This window comes from Prinia subflava, chromosome 14, assembly GCF_021018805.1.
Source record: "Prinia subflava isolate CZ2003 ecotype Zambia chromosome 14, Cam_Psub_1.2, whole genome shotgun sequence".
In the NCBI taxonomy this organism is placed as follows: Eukaryota; Metazoa; Chordata; class Aves; order Passeriformes; family Cisticolidae; genus Prinia; species Prinia subflava.
In genome coordinates, this window is record NC_086260.1 from 1,321,851 (window position 1) to 1,337,925 (window position 16,075).

General features: G+C 46.6%; 1 protein-coding gene across 5 annotated transcripts in view; it reads right to left on the bottom strand.

The window, feature by feature from the left end:
* Positions 1-16,075, bottom strand: part of ITPR1 (inositol 1,4,5-trisphosphate receptor type 1) — a 155,322-nt gene that overhangs the window by 102,051 nt on the left and 37,196 nt on the right. For 2 of the 5 annotated variants that reach the window (XM_063411835.1, XM_063411834.1), the window contains 8 exons: positions 9,421-9,536; positions 5,956-6,042; positions 5,048-5,206; positions 4,109-4,207; positions 3,531-3,614; positions 3,311-3,457; positions 1,964-2,059; positions 955-999 (listed from right to left, as the gene is read on the bottom strand). In XM_063411835.1, coding sequence (XP_063267905.1) covers positions 955-999; positions 1,964-2,059; positions 3,311-3,457; positions 3,531-3,614; positions 4,109-4,207; positions 5,048-5,206; positions 5,956-6,042; positions 9,421-9,536 — 833 coding nt within the window. Of the gene's footprint in view, positions 1-954; positions 1,000-1,963; positions 2,060-3,310; positions 3,458-3,530; positions 3,615-4,108; positions 4,208-5,047; positions 5,207-5,955; positions 6,043-9,420; positions 9,537-16,075 lie in introns of those variants that run through there. The other 3 variants (XM_063411837.1, XM_063411836.1, XM_063411838.1) reach the window with 2 other exon arrangements.

A 16,075-nucleotide genomic window follows, 5' to 3' on the forward strand; every position in this document is an offset into this window, starting at 1 on the left:
TCAGTTTTTTTACAATGTTTACTGCACTCAAGCTGCCAAACGCCACCAAGAAGTAATCAGGAAAACAGCTCAATATCTGAGGGTAAGGGAAGCATTTTAATGGCCAGGCTATAATGAAAAATCCTTTTAGGAGGAAAAATGCACCCTGCAGGATTTCCAAGCACCACATCCATCTCTGAAGAACGGAAGGAATAGCTCTTTGTCATATCCAAATGGTGCAAATCTTCCATAACACAGGATAAATGACCAAGAAAGCTGCATAAGCCTCTGATCAAATCCAACCAAATAATTAAAACCACAATGGAAAGTGCTGTTCCAGTTTTCTCTGTGTTCAACTACTGAAGCCACGCTGCTTCCCTCTGACACCACAGAGAAGCTTCTGTCAATACAAAGCACCACACACTCAGTTTTTGACACAATAACATTTACTGACAACACAGACTGGCTCCCACAGGACAAACAGAGGGATGGCACTGGGATCACCCTCCCCCTGCCACTCCTGCTCTCTGTTGTCCTGCTTTCCTGAGATGAGGTACAACGACAGCCAATTCACAGCTCAACCACGGGGGTCACACAGGCACAGCGCTGGGGACATCCCCTCAGGGACCATTCCCATCTGGTGGCACCCTGAGAGACTTCATGTCCACCCTTGGCAGGACAGTGCTCCAAGGAAGCAAAGGTTGAGGAGAACAGGAAGACAGAAAAAGATGCCACAAAGGGAGGAGTTGAGGGGGGTGCAGGTAATGTGTTATTTCAGCCCAGAGTGGGTTATTCTTCACTAAGGTGTCAACACCCACTCCTTGGATAGGCCTTAAAGCCTCCAGAGCATTCTCAGGTTTTTAATTTCTTCACTAACAACGGAGCTGGGCCAGCTGTGCACTGGCCAGGGCAGCCCTGGGGCTGTGCCAAGCCCTCCTCAGCCAGGGGCAGGACCATCCCCTTGCCTATACTTACTGAGGATTGACACTCCAGGTCATCTTCCTCATAGTCAGGGTTTACCTGATGGAACAGAATCACAGGCACGTCAAAACTCCAGCACAGCTGCAAGGGGAAACAGCCTGAGCATCACCTCAACCCTGGTGGTCACCACCAGGCTGAAGTGAGAGTTAAATAACCTGCAGACACGCAGGGAGATCTCTCTCACTCAGGAGAACCACTACAGGACAAGAGGAGAGAGTTAACCAGTTTATGCTTTCTTTTTGTTGTTTAAATTCCAAGTGGAATTCCCAACTACAAATTACTGACTTGGAGAAATCCTTTAGAACAAACATTATTCTAGCGAGGGATCAGGTTAGAGCAATCTCCTCTAGGATATTCTTGCATGGTCTAAGAGCACGTTTTTGTTTTGGTTGATTAGCAAACCCGAGATTTACTGGAAAAGCTCTGCACTGGATCACTACTGAAAAGGATTTGCAGTGTGCATGTGACAAAATGCTTCTGGCTTTCCAATCTGCTTATCACAAGAATATTAAATGGGATATTTAATCTGGGCTGTTCTCTATCTGCAGCTCTTACAGACTGGTCTGAAGTCAGTGTTTTCATTTTTTACTCAGTTCCACGATTCTGCTCAAAAATCAGTGATTCAAGAGAAATTACCAACACTTGAATTCCCTTTCCCCCTAAGGCTCTCAGTCATTTACCATTTATTCATCAGTTAATAAAGTCACATTGATTCCAGGGCCCACATGACAGGATACTATTTAGTGCCTATTCTTTGCAGCAGAAGTTCCTGACTCCAGAATTCACACAAGAAGTGTAATCAGCTCCTGACTACCCCAGACCACGGCAGTCTTTCAGCTCTTCCATCTCATTTCCTACATTTAGCATCTATTTCTGCATTAATGCCCACTCTCCTCCCTCGCCGTGTCCGGTTTCAGGGTGGGAAATGACAGATTTTGAGAAGGTGCTGAAGGAGGAGAGCACAGTGCGAGGGCAGGCAGAGGGGCCAGCCCAGCCCACGTACCTCTGCTGCCAGGTAGTGCCCCGTGGCCAGGTGCTTGAACCTGAAGAGGCTGTTCCAGTAGCCGGCCCCCCCTCGGCAGGGGTCGTGCTGCACCACCTGCAAGGACAGGAACACACCTCAGCCCCCTTCCCAGCACGGCCTGCCTCACCCCACGTGCAGGGAACAGCAAACACAGCCAGGGCTGAGAACACACAAATCCACCTTTTGTCTGTGGCCAGGGCTGAGAACACACAAATCCACCTTTTGTCTGTGGCCAGGGCTGTGCAGGGAAGGCCTGAGCTGGCTGGGAATAGTTCACCTCAGTTTATGAATGAATTAAAGAAGGTGCCCTCTATGTGCATGTGCTGCTAGGTCTTGAAACAAAGCCCTAGAAAAGGCAACAAATCCATTACCCTATGGCTATAACTCAATTTTTGACTGCTTAAAGTGGATGAGGGAAGACACCTGGAAATATTTCAAGTGCAACAACGCTGTACACAAAAGAATTAATATTAATATTTATATTTACTGGCAAAGTGGGGCAAGCAGAGCCTCCAACACCTGTAAGCTCATATTGGCTGCTCTGTGGATACATCTGACTCCTAAAGAAAACTCATCCCAGCTGACCTGAACCCTTCAGGAAGAACTCTCTCACCTGTGCCAGGTAACTGCACACACAGGGACAGTTACTACAGACTGACAACATGCCAAAGTAATGCTAATTACTGGCAGCCTTTCCTTGAAATACAGGAGAAGCTGAATGTCACAGCAGATACTTCTGGAAAAGGAGTATAAAAACATCTATCCATCATTACAATTTATTTTTTGATCCTTATACGCAGCTCATAATTTTTAAACAGATTTAAAATCATAAACCAATGCTAATAATAACAAGAGATTGAGGCTATTTTCAGAAGCCAGTGATGGCCAAGGTGTTAGTCACTCTGTTTAAAAGCCAAGCGAATTTAAAAAGCCAGTTCAGACAGACTAGCAAGGGGCTGCAGCCTCCCATCAGATGAGGATACACATAATCACATTATTCCACACCAAAAATAGAGTCCTCAGTACACTCAGCAGGACAGTGGAAATTATAAGCCGGTATTTAACTTCAGTGACTGGTATGAAAATGACTTCATTGATGTTTCTCTGTGCCCTTTTCCTGAACTGTAAAGCACCTGAGCTGAGAGCTCTGTGCTGCACCATCAGAGAGCAGAGCTCCACTGTGCCTGTGCACAGAGAGAGCACAGCAAGTGAAGGGATTTTAATTTCAACCTGTAACACCGGGAAAATTGTACCTAAAACCAGAAACCCAGAGTGTTTTTAACCACAAGGAGCAATTGTTCCCACCCAGGCAGCCCCAGTCCTCACCTCCACCTCCCACAGGGCTTTGGAGCTGGTGGCAGACGTGGCCGACTGCCTGCCCGTGGTCCTGAGGAACACGTGCTGCTTCTTCCTGTGCTCGTCGCACGTCAGGAACTTCTCCTGCTCGGCGTGGAACAGCCTCACCACGTCCCCCTGCCAAGGGAGCAGCAGGCTCAGCAGGGGCAGTGCCAGCAGGGCTGCAGGCAGCCACGGCGCTGGCGCTCACCCCTTTGAGGATGTCGTCCTTGTTGTCGCTCCATTTCATGAAGAGCACGATTTTCCAGCTGGTGTTGCAGTTCACGGAGTTGACCTAGGAGGAGAACTGAGACCATCAGTCCCCTGTCCTGTGCCTGCCAAGATCCTGCCATCAGCCACTGCCCTGTTTTCTAGACAATCTTCCCCAGAACACTGCAGGCCTGGCTCTAGAGAAGAAAAGTCCTTTCTGTACCTGCTCCAGGACAAGTAATTTCAGAGCTGACTTGCCTGGAAGCCACTTGTTACACATCTGTGCTGGTAGATTTAATTTTCTTCACAGTGACTGGTATCAGGCACATCACCGTGCCACAACTCCTGATTTTGAAGGAACAACTTGGTTTTAGCCAGTCATGCAAAAGAGATCCAACTCCAACCTCTGCCAGCACCCAAGAGAAAGCAGAGCTCCAAGACTTTTAGGTACTGGTTATCAGGATAACCATTCCTAAGCAGTGCCACGGGTACCAACCAACTTGCTGAATTCTAAACCATGTACAAATAGCTAAGCTGGAGCACAGAGAGGTTTGTACAGCTGTGCCAAAGCCCCCTTACCTCATTGCATCCCGGGTTATCCACAAGCTGATGGCTACTGGCGTGGAGAGGCTGGCCAGCATTGACAGGATTCAGGACTACTTTGTCTCCAATGACAACCTGCAGAGAAGTGCAGCATCAGACAAATTTGCACCCTGAGAAAGCTCTTTCTTCCTTTTTTTTTTATTTTTTTTAAATGGGAGCTATGGGAGGAAATCACCTTTTTGCAGGCTGGAGAGATGCCAGTCTGAGTACTCCACCAGGATTCTGTTTGGTTCAGAATCAAGCTCACCAAACTCAGTCACTGAGGCCAAACCCCCCATGCTACTGGACCCAGAGCTTGCAGAAGAATCAGATTGAGTCCTGGTACAGATGGGGGTGGAATACCTCATTTATCTACAGGATAAATGATGGCTGATGGATAAATTCACCGTGTTTAGGTGCCAAACACGCCTGGCCTGAACCCCAGAGCACACTGAAGCTCGTGACCTCCTGGTTTTAGGAAGATTCTATACCCAGGTGACTCAGATGTTGCAGAAGAAGGGATTCAAATGGTGATGCACTTCAAGACTTCCCACAAACTTGGGCATTTCACTTCCTTATTACCTCACTCCTCATATCCCAAGTGATGACGAATTTCAGCTCTAAGCTGACAACACTGAAAACCAAGATGCTAATTATTCCCTCCAAACCTCCTGAAGGAGCTCAACACTTCCTACCATTTTGAATTGAGCAGGAATTGTGCAAGGCCAGCCTAATTAGGTCCCTTATTCCCTCCAATGTTAGATCATTCCACGTTTCCAAAATACAAGTTACCATAGCAATTTCCCTCCCCCACATGACAGCATAGCAAGAAGGCTGTTCCTGCATCATCATCACGCCCTGGGGGATGTGTGCATTGCATTAATTGCAGGAAGGCCTCCCATGCAGGCTGTGTGAGGAGCCTGCTGCAGCACTTACACTGTCCCCGATGGAGCGCAGTTTGTAGAAGGGCTGGATGTAGAACCAGGATCCCTCATTTCCAGCTTCGTCCAAGGTCACCCTCATTGCATTCTTCTCCAGCAGAGCTGGAAGCCTCTTATTTACTGTTAAGTATTTGTTACTTTTTAAGTGAAGCAGCTAGAATAAGAATCAGAGTTCAGTTCTAAGAATGCTCCTCTTCCTCCCCTCAACAACCCGAGCGTGCAGACAACTGCAATGCTACACAGGACTGCAAACTGAATTATGTACAAATGCTGATGGATTCGGGCACAATTCCACTCACACTCAGAGACACAGAACAAAACACCCTCAGTTAATCCAACTGCCCCTTGCCCAGCTAGGACAAACACATGGAGATGCCCTCATCACTCACAACAACCTGTTCAAAAAATCCCAGGGCCAAAGCTTGTGAAATGCTGGGACTGAGTGGCTCTTCCTGGAAAGAGGCAGAGCTGCTCTTCTCTTGCTTTGCTTGGTCTCATCTAACAGATAATCTAACTATAATCTATCTAGTTAGATAATCCAACTATCTCTACTGATTTTCCTTCTCTGTGTCAGTTTATGATTTAAGTGCCAACATTTCACTGAGAGGATATTTGGTGTTGTGCATGTGGCACCTTCCAACAACTCTAATGAGAGGTGTAACAAAAATTTCTGAAGCAAACAATCAGTGGTGACCTCAAAACCCAACACAATTAACCCATAATAAAGAACTCATCACAGATATAATAACACCCAAGCCCTGCTTCCCAGGATCCCACCTCAGAGCATGGTGGAACCTGGCAAAACTACACACTCCTGACCATGAATTCCAGAAATCTGCACTCCACTGAGCAGGGGATTTGCACCTAAACCCTCTCCAGCTTGCCCAGATGCTCACAGCCTACCTGGATGACGTTCCCATACTGGATGACTGTTCCCAGCAGTTTTCTGTTTTCAGTTTCGTTCTGTTTCTTTTCCAAATCCGCTGCATGCTGGAATTAAAGGAGAACAGTTCAATTGCTGAGTGTTTTAGAAAAGGGGGTTTTGTGAAACTCCCTTTGCTTCGAGATCATTTCAAAGGACTGCAATAACAGCGAGCATCTGAAAGAGCCTAATTTCCTCTTTCTCCAGCTTCCAACAGTGCAATTTTCAATTCCCTTTCTCAACTGTTTGTGGAGATAGACACACATCATTTAAGTACCCTGTAATTTGGGTACAATTGGACAAAATTCTGGGATAAAACATGAGGTGAAAAGCTCAGAGAAGCGAGAAGGCAGATACCTAAGGGGGGAAAGGTGAAAAGGGGATGGGTAACCACTCCAGCCAGGCATTCTATTTTCCTTTCTACTGACTTCTACACAAACTGAATGAAAGAACCTCAACTTTGACTCTTTATTTTCCTTTGCCAATCCAGGCTGTGTTTTCCTGGAGCCTTCAAAGCCCCTCCCTGTGCAGCAGGATTTGTGGGCACACACAAATGCCCACTGCAGCTCTGCATTTGAGAGCTCCCCACGCCTGGGCTTGTGCCCCCTGAGGTGATGGATCCTCTGTGCCACAGCTGAGACTCCTGCACCACACGGCAGGGAAAGGGAAAGCCCTTGCAAAACTGAATTATTATAAGGAGATAAAGACCTCATTAATAATTAACAAAGAGCCTCCTGCCATTCTTGTTTTTAAAGTGAGCTATTTGGCCTAGGCTGTTCTTAAACAACTTCATTTGGTAAAGAACTTCTTCATTTTACAGGAAAGATGATGTTCTGAATTAAAATCAAAATTCTGTATTTGCTTTAACTGCTATCTAGAGGTGGAGAGCAACCTTAAATTGGACTTTTTAGGAGGTTGAGCATCAAAATCATGGTTTGGTTCTCAGGTCTCAAGGACTGTGGTGGGTCCAGGTTCCTCCTGGAGAAGAAAAGTGCCCACAGCTCCTCACTATGGTGAGGTGAAGTACCAGGACAAAGGAACAGCTTTTTCCATGCTGTTAGAGAATCTCACCAGCTGCAGCTCACTCAAAATGTGCCATTCTCAGATGCTGTGCTAGGTATGAAAAATGGCTTCTTACTCCAGAAGAACCTGAGGTACAGCTGCTCTTTCAAATTCAAAACATTATTTAGTTATGCAGGGCACCACAATTTTCTCTGTATTGCTGAAATACAACTTTTTTGCTTCATTTCCAAGCATTCTGTCAAGACAAGGTTTCTTCAAGACACCAGAGCCCTCCCAAATAACAGCAACCACAGCCAGGACTGCCCTGTTACACCAGGTGCCACATTTATCATAAATACAGAAAACAATTCTTTCTGTGAAAGCACAACCAGGACTTGGGATGTACTCCAGAAGCAGCTCCCAAACCTGACAGTGACTCCAGGAGAAGCACTTTTCTGGCCACTAGATGTCAGCTCCTCAAGCAGCTGGGATGCTGCGACCACAGAGAGACAAGTGTCCCAGATTTTAAATCCCTTAAATGGCATTAACTTAAAATAACCTGACCTCAGCATGGAGCCGTCCGTGGCAGACAATAAATTCCACCAGCAGACAAACAGAAGCCAAAAAAGGCAAGTGATGATGATGAAGACATCTTGCATCATCAGCTGCGTTGGAAATGCAATGTGCTGATAAAGAAACCTCATCCTGGGCAGAACTCACAGCTGAGGGCACAGGCACGAGGCTCAGAGCACTCCTGGTGCCACCAAGTGGAAAAGGTGACCCGTGGGCACACGGGACTGGCAGGAGGAAGTTCTGGTATGAGTGATGTCCATGGGACAATTATTTTCAAGCCCTGGGTCACTGCAGACCTGATTCAGCCCCTCAGACTTCCAAGTGGTGCAGATTAAATAAATCCCAGCAGAACTTAAGGCACTCAAATCCTTTCTCCCAGTCAATCAAGTCTTGGTGGGACATTTCTGTGCAAACATTACTGGGCTCAGGCTAGTGCTGGAAAAATCTCATCCTGGAAGAATCTCGTCCTGCATTTCCAGGACTCTGGCACAAAAGGGTCAAGTGTCAGATGAGCAGGGACAGGGGAGACATTTCCACATGAGAATGTAATCCAGGGCAATTCCAAAGCCCTTTTCTTCTCCATGTTGCAGTATTTAGAGTCCATTTTCTGTTAAAACCCATGAACTCTCCCTTTTCCTGATACACCCAAGCAGCCAAACCCTGAACCCCATCACTCTAAGCTTGCTGCCAGAGCCCACTTCCCTTAACAACACGGCCCAGGTGAGGGAGCTTTGTGCTCCCAAAATAGCTTTGTCCCTGCCAAGCTGATCCTTTTGGGTTATAAATACATTCCCTGAAGCAGAAGGAGTCCACCAGTGGGTCTTTGTGAAGTGCAGCAGCGAGGCAGCCATATGGCAATCAGCAAGTGACACTCTCCTACGGGGCCATTTCGTATTCCAGGCTACAATGAGCTTAATATAGGCTTAAAGAACCTAAAAATATTTAGAATTGTAATTCTGACATGAAGTACTCCAGCTATGTAATTTTAACATAAACACTGAGTTTATTTAACTCTAAAGTCAACAGATGGTATTTAAGTTAAGCTGGCTTTTTTTAATATAGGAGCTCTAAAAACAGCAATCAACTGCCTTACTGAGTTTTCAGCTGCTGAATGTCAACATTTTACCCAGAAAATATTAAATACTGCAAGCTAATACGGAAGGAGAGGCTGTCTGGCCTTGTAATTACTCCTAATTACCCATCAACCTTTCCACATATCAATAGCAGCGATGTTTGTTTGAGCAGTCCCAATAGATTGATCAGAGCAGCAGCTCCTGGTTTCCTGTGCTGAGATGCAGTGCTGAGACTCCTCCTCTGTGCCATTGTCCCAAAGGTCCCTTTTGGATGCTTTTAACACCCAAAATGCTCCCCTGGAGCATCATTGTCTCTGCCCCAGGTTAAAGACAGAGCTCCTGGGGATACCCCGGTGTCACAGACGGACTGGGGGACACAGACCTGGAGCAGGAACAGGAGCAGGAGGGGGTTCTGCCCATTTTCTGTGATACAGAGCTCAGGGAACGGCTGGAGCTGGGCCAGGGGAGGTTTGGGTTGGAGATCAGGGAATGGTTCTTCCCCCAGAGGGAATTACCCAGGGCACAGCCCCGAGGCTGCCTGAGCACTGGACAAACACTCCTGGGGACAGGGTGGGATTGTTGGGGTGCCTGTGCAGGGCCAGCAGCTGGGAGGATCCCTTCCAACTCAGTTTATTCCATGACTTTGTCATAAATCAGAGACCTGAAGGCTTGGTGTGAACATCTCCAAAGGAATCTTGCTGATTTATTTCCCTGTGCCCAGCTGGCTGGGAATGCTCATGGCAGCAGGCTGGGTGTGAGTGCTGGGGTGAGGAGGGGCTGCAGAGGAGGGATACTCACGTGCAGTTTATTGAGCAGCACAGCATCCGTGGTGCTGTTGGCTCCTGGCTTTGCTGCCTTCCAGAACTGCTTCTGTGCCGAGTAGCGGTTCATGGGACACAGCTTGAACAGGCAATCTGGAAAAAACACATGGGACAAGCACAGGGATGGCTACAGCCAGCCATAATTATCTGGATTCTTGCTGCTAATGCTCTCCAAATATTCCAGCGGCAAGGAAAGCTTCATAAACAAATTCCAAAAAGCTCTTGATCAGACAAATGCTTTTTTGAGCAACAGGAATGTTGCCCCGTGAATGATAAAAACTAACTGCTGCTGCCAACATCTGATGCAAGAGCAGAAAATTTATAACTTGTCCCAGTCAAAAACAGTACCAGACTAAAACGGGAACACGTTCCAGCGCTTTCCCAGGCAAACAGATTTGGCTTCTGCACTTCCAGCTGGGAGTTTTTGTACTTCAGCAGGTAAACTCTGTCAGATTCAGGGGGGTTTTGCTTTGCATTTTTTCACTGCTGTTGTTGTCAGTTCAGTTTTTAAATCAAATCCCTTCTATTGCTAGGGAAAATGGTGCAAAAAATAGGAGCAACTCCTCACCTAATGAAGGGGCAGCAGCATAAAATACCCTCAAACAACAGCCTGCACAAGCACAGACATTCAAGGCATGGCCTGAGGTAACATGAAACCCCTCAGGGTGTCAGCTTCTATACCCAATGCAGCAACACAGTTTATTTAACATTCTGCCTGGCAAAAGTCAGGAATCACAGCTCATTAGTCTTATTAAAAATACATTTCTGTATTAGAGATGCTAACTTATCAGTAATAAACCCACACGAGCTGCAGTGACTGTTTTCCCTCCTGTCGTCGCTAAGTAACAGAACACACAAAAAAATAAATTCAGCTATTCAAAGGCAGCGCCGAAAGTAGCACTCAGAAGTTCAAACAAAGTACCAGGAGAGCCAGGAGGCTGTTCCCAGCAGAGCTCTGCTGCCAGCAGAGGGGATGCAAGGCTCCAGGCTTTGACACTGCCTTGCTCCAGGCTCCCGGTGTATCCCCCCCAGACACGGCAAGGGGAGGAGAAACCCGCCTGGGGTTTATCCCCAGGGCTGGAAAGCAGAGCTGCCTGTCCATGGACACTCTGGATGCACATCAGCCACCAGGGGAGGAACCCCATGCTGGAGACAGGTCACAGCAGCTCTGCCAGAGGCTGAAGCTGCTGAGGGGGCTGACAGACCTTGGATTTCACCTCTGGATGCTGTTTGAGATGGACAGTGCCACTGCTCTCATGCCTTTCCTCTAACCCATCCCCAGAGCACACCAGGCAACATCAAACACCTTCCACAGCAGGGCAAAGAATCCCACAATGGTTTGGGCTGGAAGGACCTAAAAGATCATCCCACTCCACCCTGGTTTGCCAGCACAGGACCCCAAAGCAGACCTGGCAGGAGCTGGGATGGCACTGGGGCCCTGTGACAGAGTGACACTGGGGAAGGACAGAGCTCAGGGCACGAGGGGGAGACTGAGCTGCATCTCTGCACAAACTCTCAGCTCCACCTCCACGCACACTGCCAGCCTGGGGCTGCTGAACCACCAGGAAAAGTGCAAACCACACTTCCCAGGTTTGAGCTCCTCACCACTTTCTTCATTTCCATCAGGATGATTCACAGATTGACAGCACAGCAGAGATTCAAAAAGCCACTGCGGGCTGGCACTCCGAGCTAAGACTGCATTGTAAGCAACACACCAGTTATAAAATTTTCTATTTTTGCTTAAACCATCAGTTCACACAATGACAGCAATTAACACACAGAACTGCAGAGAAGAATTAATTGTATGCTAGATTTAGTCACAGTGCGCTTCTTCCCATCCTTTTCAGTCAAGAAAGTTGTCAAGTTAGGCTTAACTTCCAAATTGTTAACTGCAAGTAACCCCCTCTCCTGCCTGAAGCAGCCAGAGAGGGCTGCAAGGGTTTGACCTTGTCCAGTGCAAGAAGGGAAAGCATAACATGTTTTCCCTAGGCTTTCTCCCTAGTAACAAAGCTGCAGATCTAAAACAAACAATGAAAAGCACCCAATATATTTTTTCCTACTATTTGTTCTATGAAATCCATTTCTGAAGTGGTTGAGAAGTTCAACTTTGCCTTATTCACCTTCAAATGGCCACCAAATGTATTTTGCCACAGGTCAAACTTCATGAACTTTAGGGCCAGAGGAGTTTTAGATCTCCAGACCCCGTTGCCTTGGATGTTTACAAAGTCAAGGATGTGCTGGCTGAGTACCACCGTGGTCACTGATCTGTAACCCACAGCCCTGATGACTGAGCAAGATAAACCCGCGCTTGTCACACACCATCCTGATGGAATTTGGGTCTGTTTCTGCAACAGGAGCCAAAAACCCAAAGCCAAAACTAAAAGCAAAGCCAAAGCAGCCCGAACCATCAGCTCTCTGCTCCGCTCAGAGATTTGAGCAGCTTTAGCCACATAGGAAAGGTGATAAATAAAGCAATTACTGCACAGTAACCACATCTTTTTATAGCCTGTTTGTTGCATATTAACCAGAAAGGAACGCATTTTCCTTTCAGATCTTCATGATACACAGTGAAAAATGGCAGAACTGCACAATGAAGAAGTGTAAAAATAAAATACTACGTCACTGTTGATGGAATCATGATACATCGAGCCTGAACACCCAACAAAGGTCCTGCAGGAAGAAGGGATTGCATAATCCCACACTGCCCCAGCAGGATGGTGGAGGCTGCACGGGCACGTGTTCAATGTGCATTTCAATGCTCCCAGCCCAATCCTGCTCTTTATTCCTGCTGGAACGAAGCGAGGCTGCGGCTGCGCCACGTGAGCTGAACGCTCCCACTGGTGGGACACTCACAGCCCACCTGCAGCTCCCCAAAATACCACAGCAGGGATTGGTTACCCTCTGCCTGCACCAGCAGCACACAGAGTGGGCAAAAGCATCCTGGCAAGGCTGGAAACCCCCGTGTTCCCAAGTATTTTGGGGCTCAAGGGAGGGGGAACTTGCCAGCAACATTATTCCAACTGCTAATTCCTTCTACCCCATGGTTTTCATCTGCTCTTCTCCCTTCTACACCCCCTTCCTGACTAGGCTGTGCTCCTTCCCAACCCAGCACAGATCCAAACTTCCAACCCTTCCCTCCACTCCAGGCCTGAGCAGCCACATCTCAAATGCCCAAATACTTTTATTTTGCCCAATAGCACAATGAAAAATCTGACAAATACTGAGCTTTTTCTTTTTCTTAAATGGACTTCACCCTGTGGGAACTTAAGTCCCATTTAGGTTGCATTTTGGGGACCCCACCCCCAAATTTTCCTCCCTTTGCCCTTCTCCAGCGCTCCTGTTCCAGAAAGATCTGGAAGCAGTTTCAGCTCCAGCCAGGCTGGTTGTGCAATCCACCACTCATCATTTTTTCCAAGTCTCCACTGCCTATTTTAAGCACTTAGGAGAAGGTCTTCACCAACTTTTCTGCAGTTGGAGAGAGCAGGAATCAAATACTTCGTTGGCAACAAAAAGGTGCGTCGTTATTTCGGGTTTTAAACCCAGACTCTCCAAAATGCCAACTGGAGAAAGGTAAGAACCAAGAGAAATTACTCCCCCTCACAAAAAACATACTTTAGGGCGCTTTCAAATGAGGGAAATCTCTAAAGATGAAGATCTTTAAATAAGTCACTTACAAATCCACTGAACATTTAACACCAACACAGCTGTTTCTTCATTACTTGGAAAAAACCAAACTCATTTTTGCAGAGCAAAACTAAAATTAAAAGAAAACCAGCAATTCCCTGCTGAAATTTAGCATTTTCTCTTAAGACTTTTCTATACTTAGATACCTGATATTTTCCCAAGGCCAAAGCCTGCTCACAGGAGAGAATAAACCCACAGATAGTATCTTTTTATTTTAAATATGAAAGAACAGCAGCAGTGAAGAAGTAACATAGCTGGCAATGATGGAGATACTGTAAATAGAAGTTGTTGACTTTGTATTTACGAAATTGCACAGCTTTAATCCACTCACAAGGATGGTAATGCTCCACAAGATGAGGAGTTTATTTAAAGACAAAATGAAGACCTCTCTTGTGCTCAAATGCAGTATTTTCACACAGGAGACTTAGAATAATACAAAATGCATGTATTCAATCACAGACAAGTTTCACCTTTTCAGAAACCCTCGGATTACTCCATCATCTATTTCTATACTTCTGTTCCTTCTGGGATTTAAAATTAATGGATGACAGCCTGAGAGGTTCAAAGAATATAGAACAAAAGCAGCTACAGAAATGTGTTGATTATTAATCATCCCTGCATTTCCATGGAGGAGGAGAAAAAAGAACCTGATCCTGCTGAAATGACTCTCTTTGTGATGAGGAGACATCCTTTCATTTTCAATTTTGCGGGGATCAAGCTTTGCAGGGGCACAGCAGCTCTGTTTCTGTGCTCCCAAGGAGCTCCATCCATCCACCCACAGCTCCATCCCAGCCAGGACCACACCTGGACCCTGCAGCTTCAGCCTGGTGGAAGAACTCAGCTCAGCTCCAGCCTCGTGTTGCCAACAGCTCTGCCATGCCAAAGGGGGGGAATTTGAGGCTCAGGTGAGCAGGGCATCGGTAACAGGGAAATCTGTGCCTGTCCTCGATCCCTGCAGTGCCCCAGGCCAGGCTGGACAGGGCTGCAGCAGCCTGGGACAGTGGGAGGTGTCCCTGCCATGGCACTGGAACAAGCTGGAGTTTAAAGTCCTTTCCAACCCAGCCCATTCTGGGATTCCATTCCAGGCCCAAAGACCTCACATCAGCCACATCCCTCTGCAAAGCAGCCCAATCACCCAGGGTGCAAACCCTGAACTAATTACATGACAACATTTATTAGTGGTTTCTGCCGTGGTGATGCCTGTTACCTCCCTGCTTTGTGCTGCTGCATCTTGTGTTTCAAGGGCTTTCAATGCTTTGCTTTTAAAAGCAGAATAAAGAAGGAAAATCACCCTTGCAACCAACATTTAAATTGAGAGCGTGCACAATTTGTGATCTAAATATATTTAATTTTTATGTTAAAATAACCACCCTCAACTCCTATCTGCAAGACACGAGGGTAACCACCCTCTTGCTATTATATTCATTTATGCAAAGCCCTGCCAATGGGAATTGCTGCTTCATTTGTTCAAGCTGTAACAACACAGGAAATAATGTAATTGTTATTAACTTGGAGCTGAGGTATCAAAGCAAAGGAAGAAGACTGAACAGAGATTTCAGAGAGAGAAAAATTATCTACCTGAGGGCTGGACACTGAATATCAATGTCTGCTCAAGCTAAAGCTGACCTGAGAAAAGCACCTCTAAGTAAACACCTTGTGTTCCAAAGAGCTCAGAACACACCAGTGTTTGTTTTATTTCTACACGTAACCTCTTTGGTCTCCTTCAAAAAGAAAACTGCTACTCGAAAAGAGAGAAATATTTAGACACTGGATATACAGGCAGTTCCAAAAGGAAACATTTGCAGGAAAGACCAGATGCTTTTTTCTATCTCTGGTACTGAGGGAAGATGCTGCGTGAAAACACAGAGCCAGAAGGGAGAGCAGCACAAGCAGAAAGGAAAAAAACCCCTAAAACCCACTGATTTAACTACAACATATCCCATCTGACATCCACTCGGGCTCAAAAAGCAGGAAAACCATTCCTCTCCTTGTCAGCACAATGGATAATGTGTCCCTGGATGGGCAACACGGGCCACAAGAGCTCTGAGGTGACAAAACAGAGCAAGTTCCCTCAGAGAAAGCTGCTAAGGACACAGGGAATACACCAGGGACTAAGGTACAGCCTCATTTATGGACACAATGGATCACTTCAACCAACTTCAGAACAATCTCTTTATAAATCATCAAAGCACCTTGATGGCTCCTGGCTAATAACAGACACAAGTCACGAAAAAACTCTTCATGTTGAGGAGAGGGGAGAAGAGAGGAACAAACCTCAAGTGAGGGGCTCAGAGCTGCACACATGAATGTGAGTTATCCCAGAGAAGCTGCTGGTCCCAGTGAGTGCTTCTGTCTTAGCCCAGCTCCAGCTCTGGTCCAGCATGAAAAGAAACCCTGAACGAGAGGTCCCCTGGGCACATGGAAAGGCCACCCCTTTCTCCCCCTCACAAGCGCTCAAAATCCATTTTTACACACAAGGAGAAGGATTTGTACTTTATATGAAGGGAATTCAGAAAACTAACGCTGTATGAATGGCAGAAATAGTTTTAAGTGAACTGTTGTGGCTCTAGCCTCTGTCCCAGCCTGAGAGCTGGATCCTTGACCCAGGAACTCATTCCCATTCTCCATTTTCCGTGACAAATCTCCCTGTGAGACACCAACACAACCCTCAGGACAGGAATCCTGCGACGTTCCCTCCTCAAAGTCTTTGGGTCTATTCAGTCTACATTTCACCCTGGCAGGAAACCAAAGCATATTGATTTCCTGGCCAAATTTCGTTTAATTTTGGCTGCTCACCCCTTGGATTTCACTCTCACATTTGCTTCTTCACTTGCTCCCGCTTTTCCGGATGAAAGTTCCTGCTGAAAACAGGGCAGGAAGTGGGGGCAGGAGGCAGGGAAAGCTTGGACAGCCTGAGCACAGGAAGAACAAGGAAGATCAAATTTCAA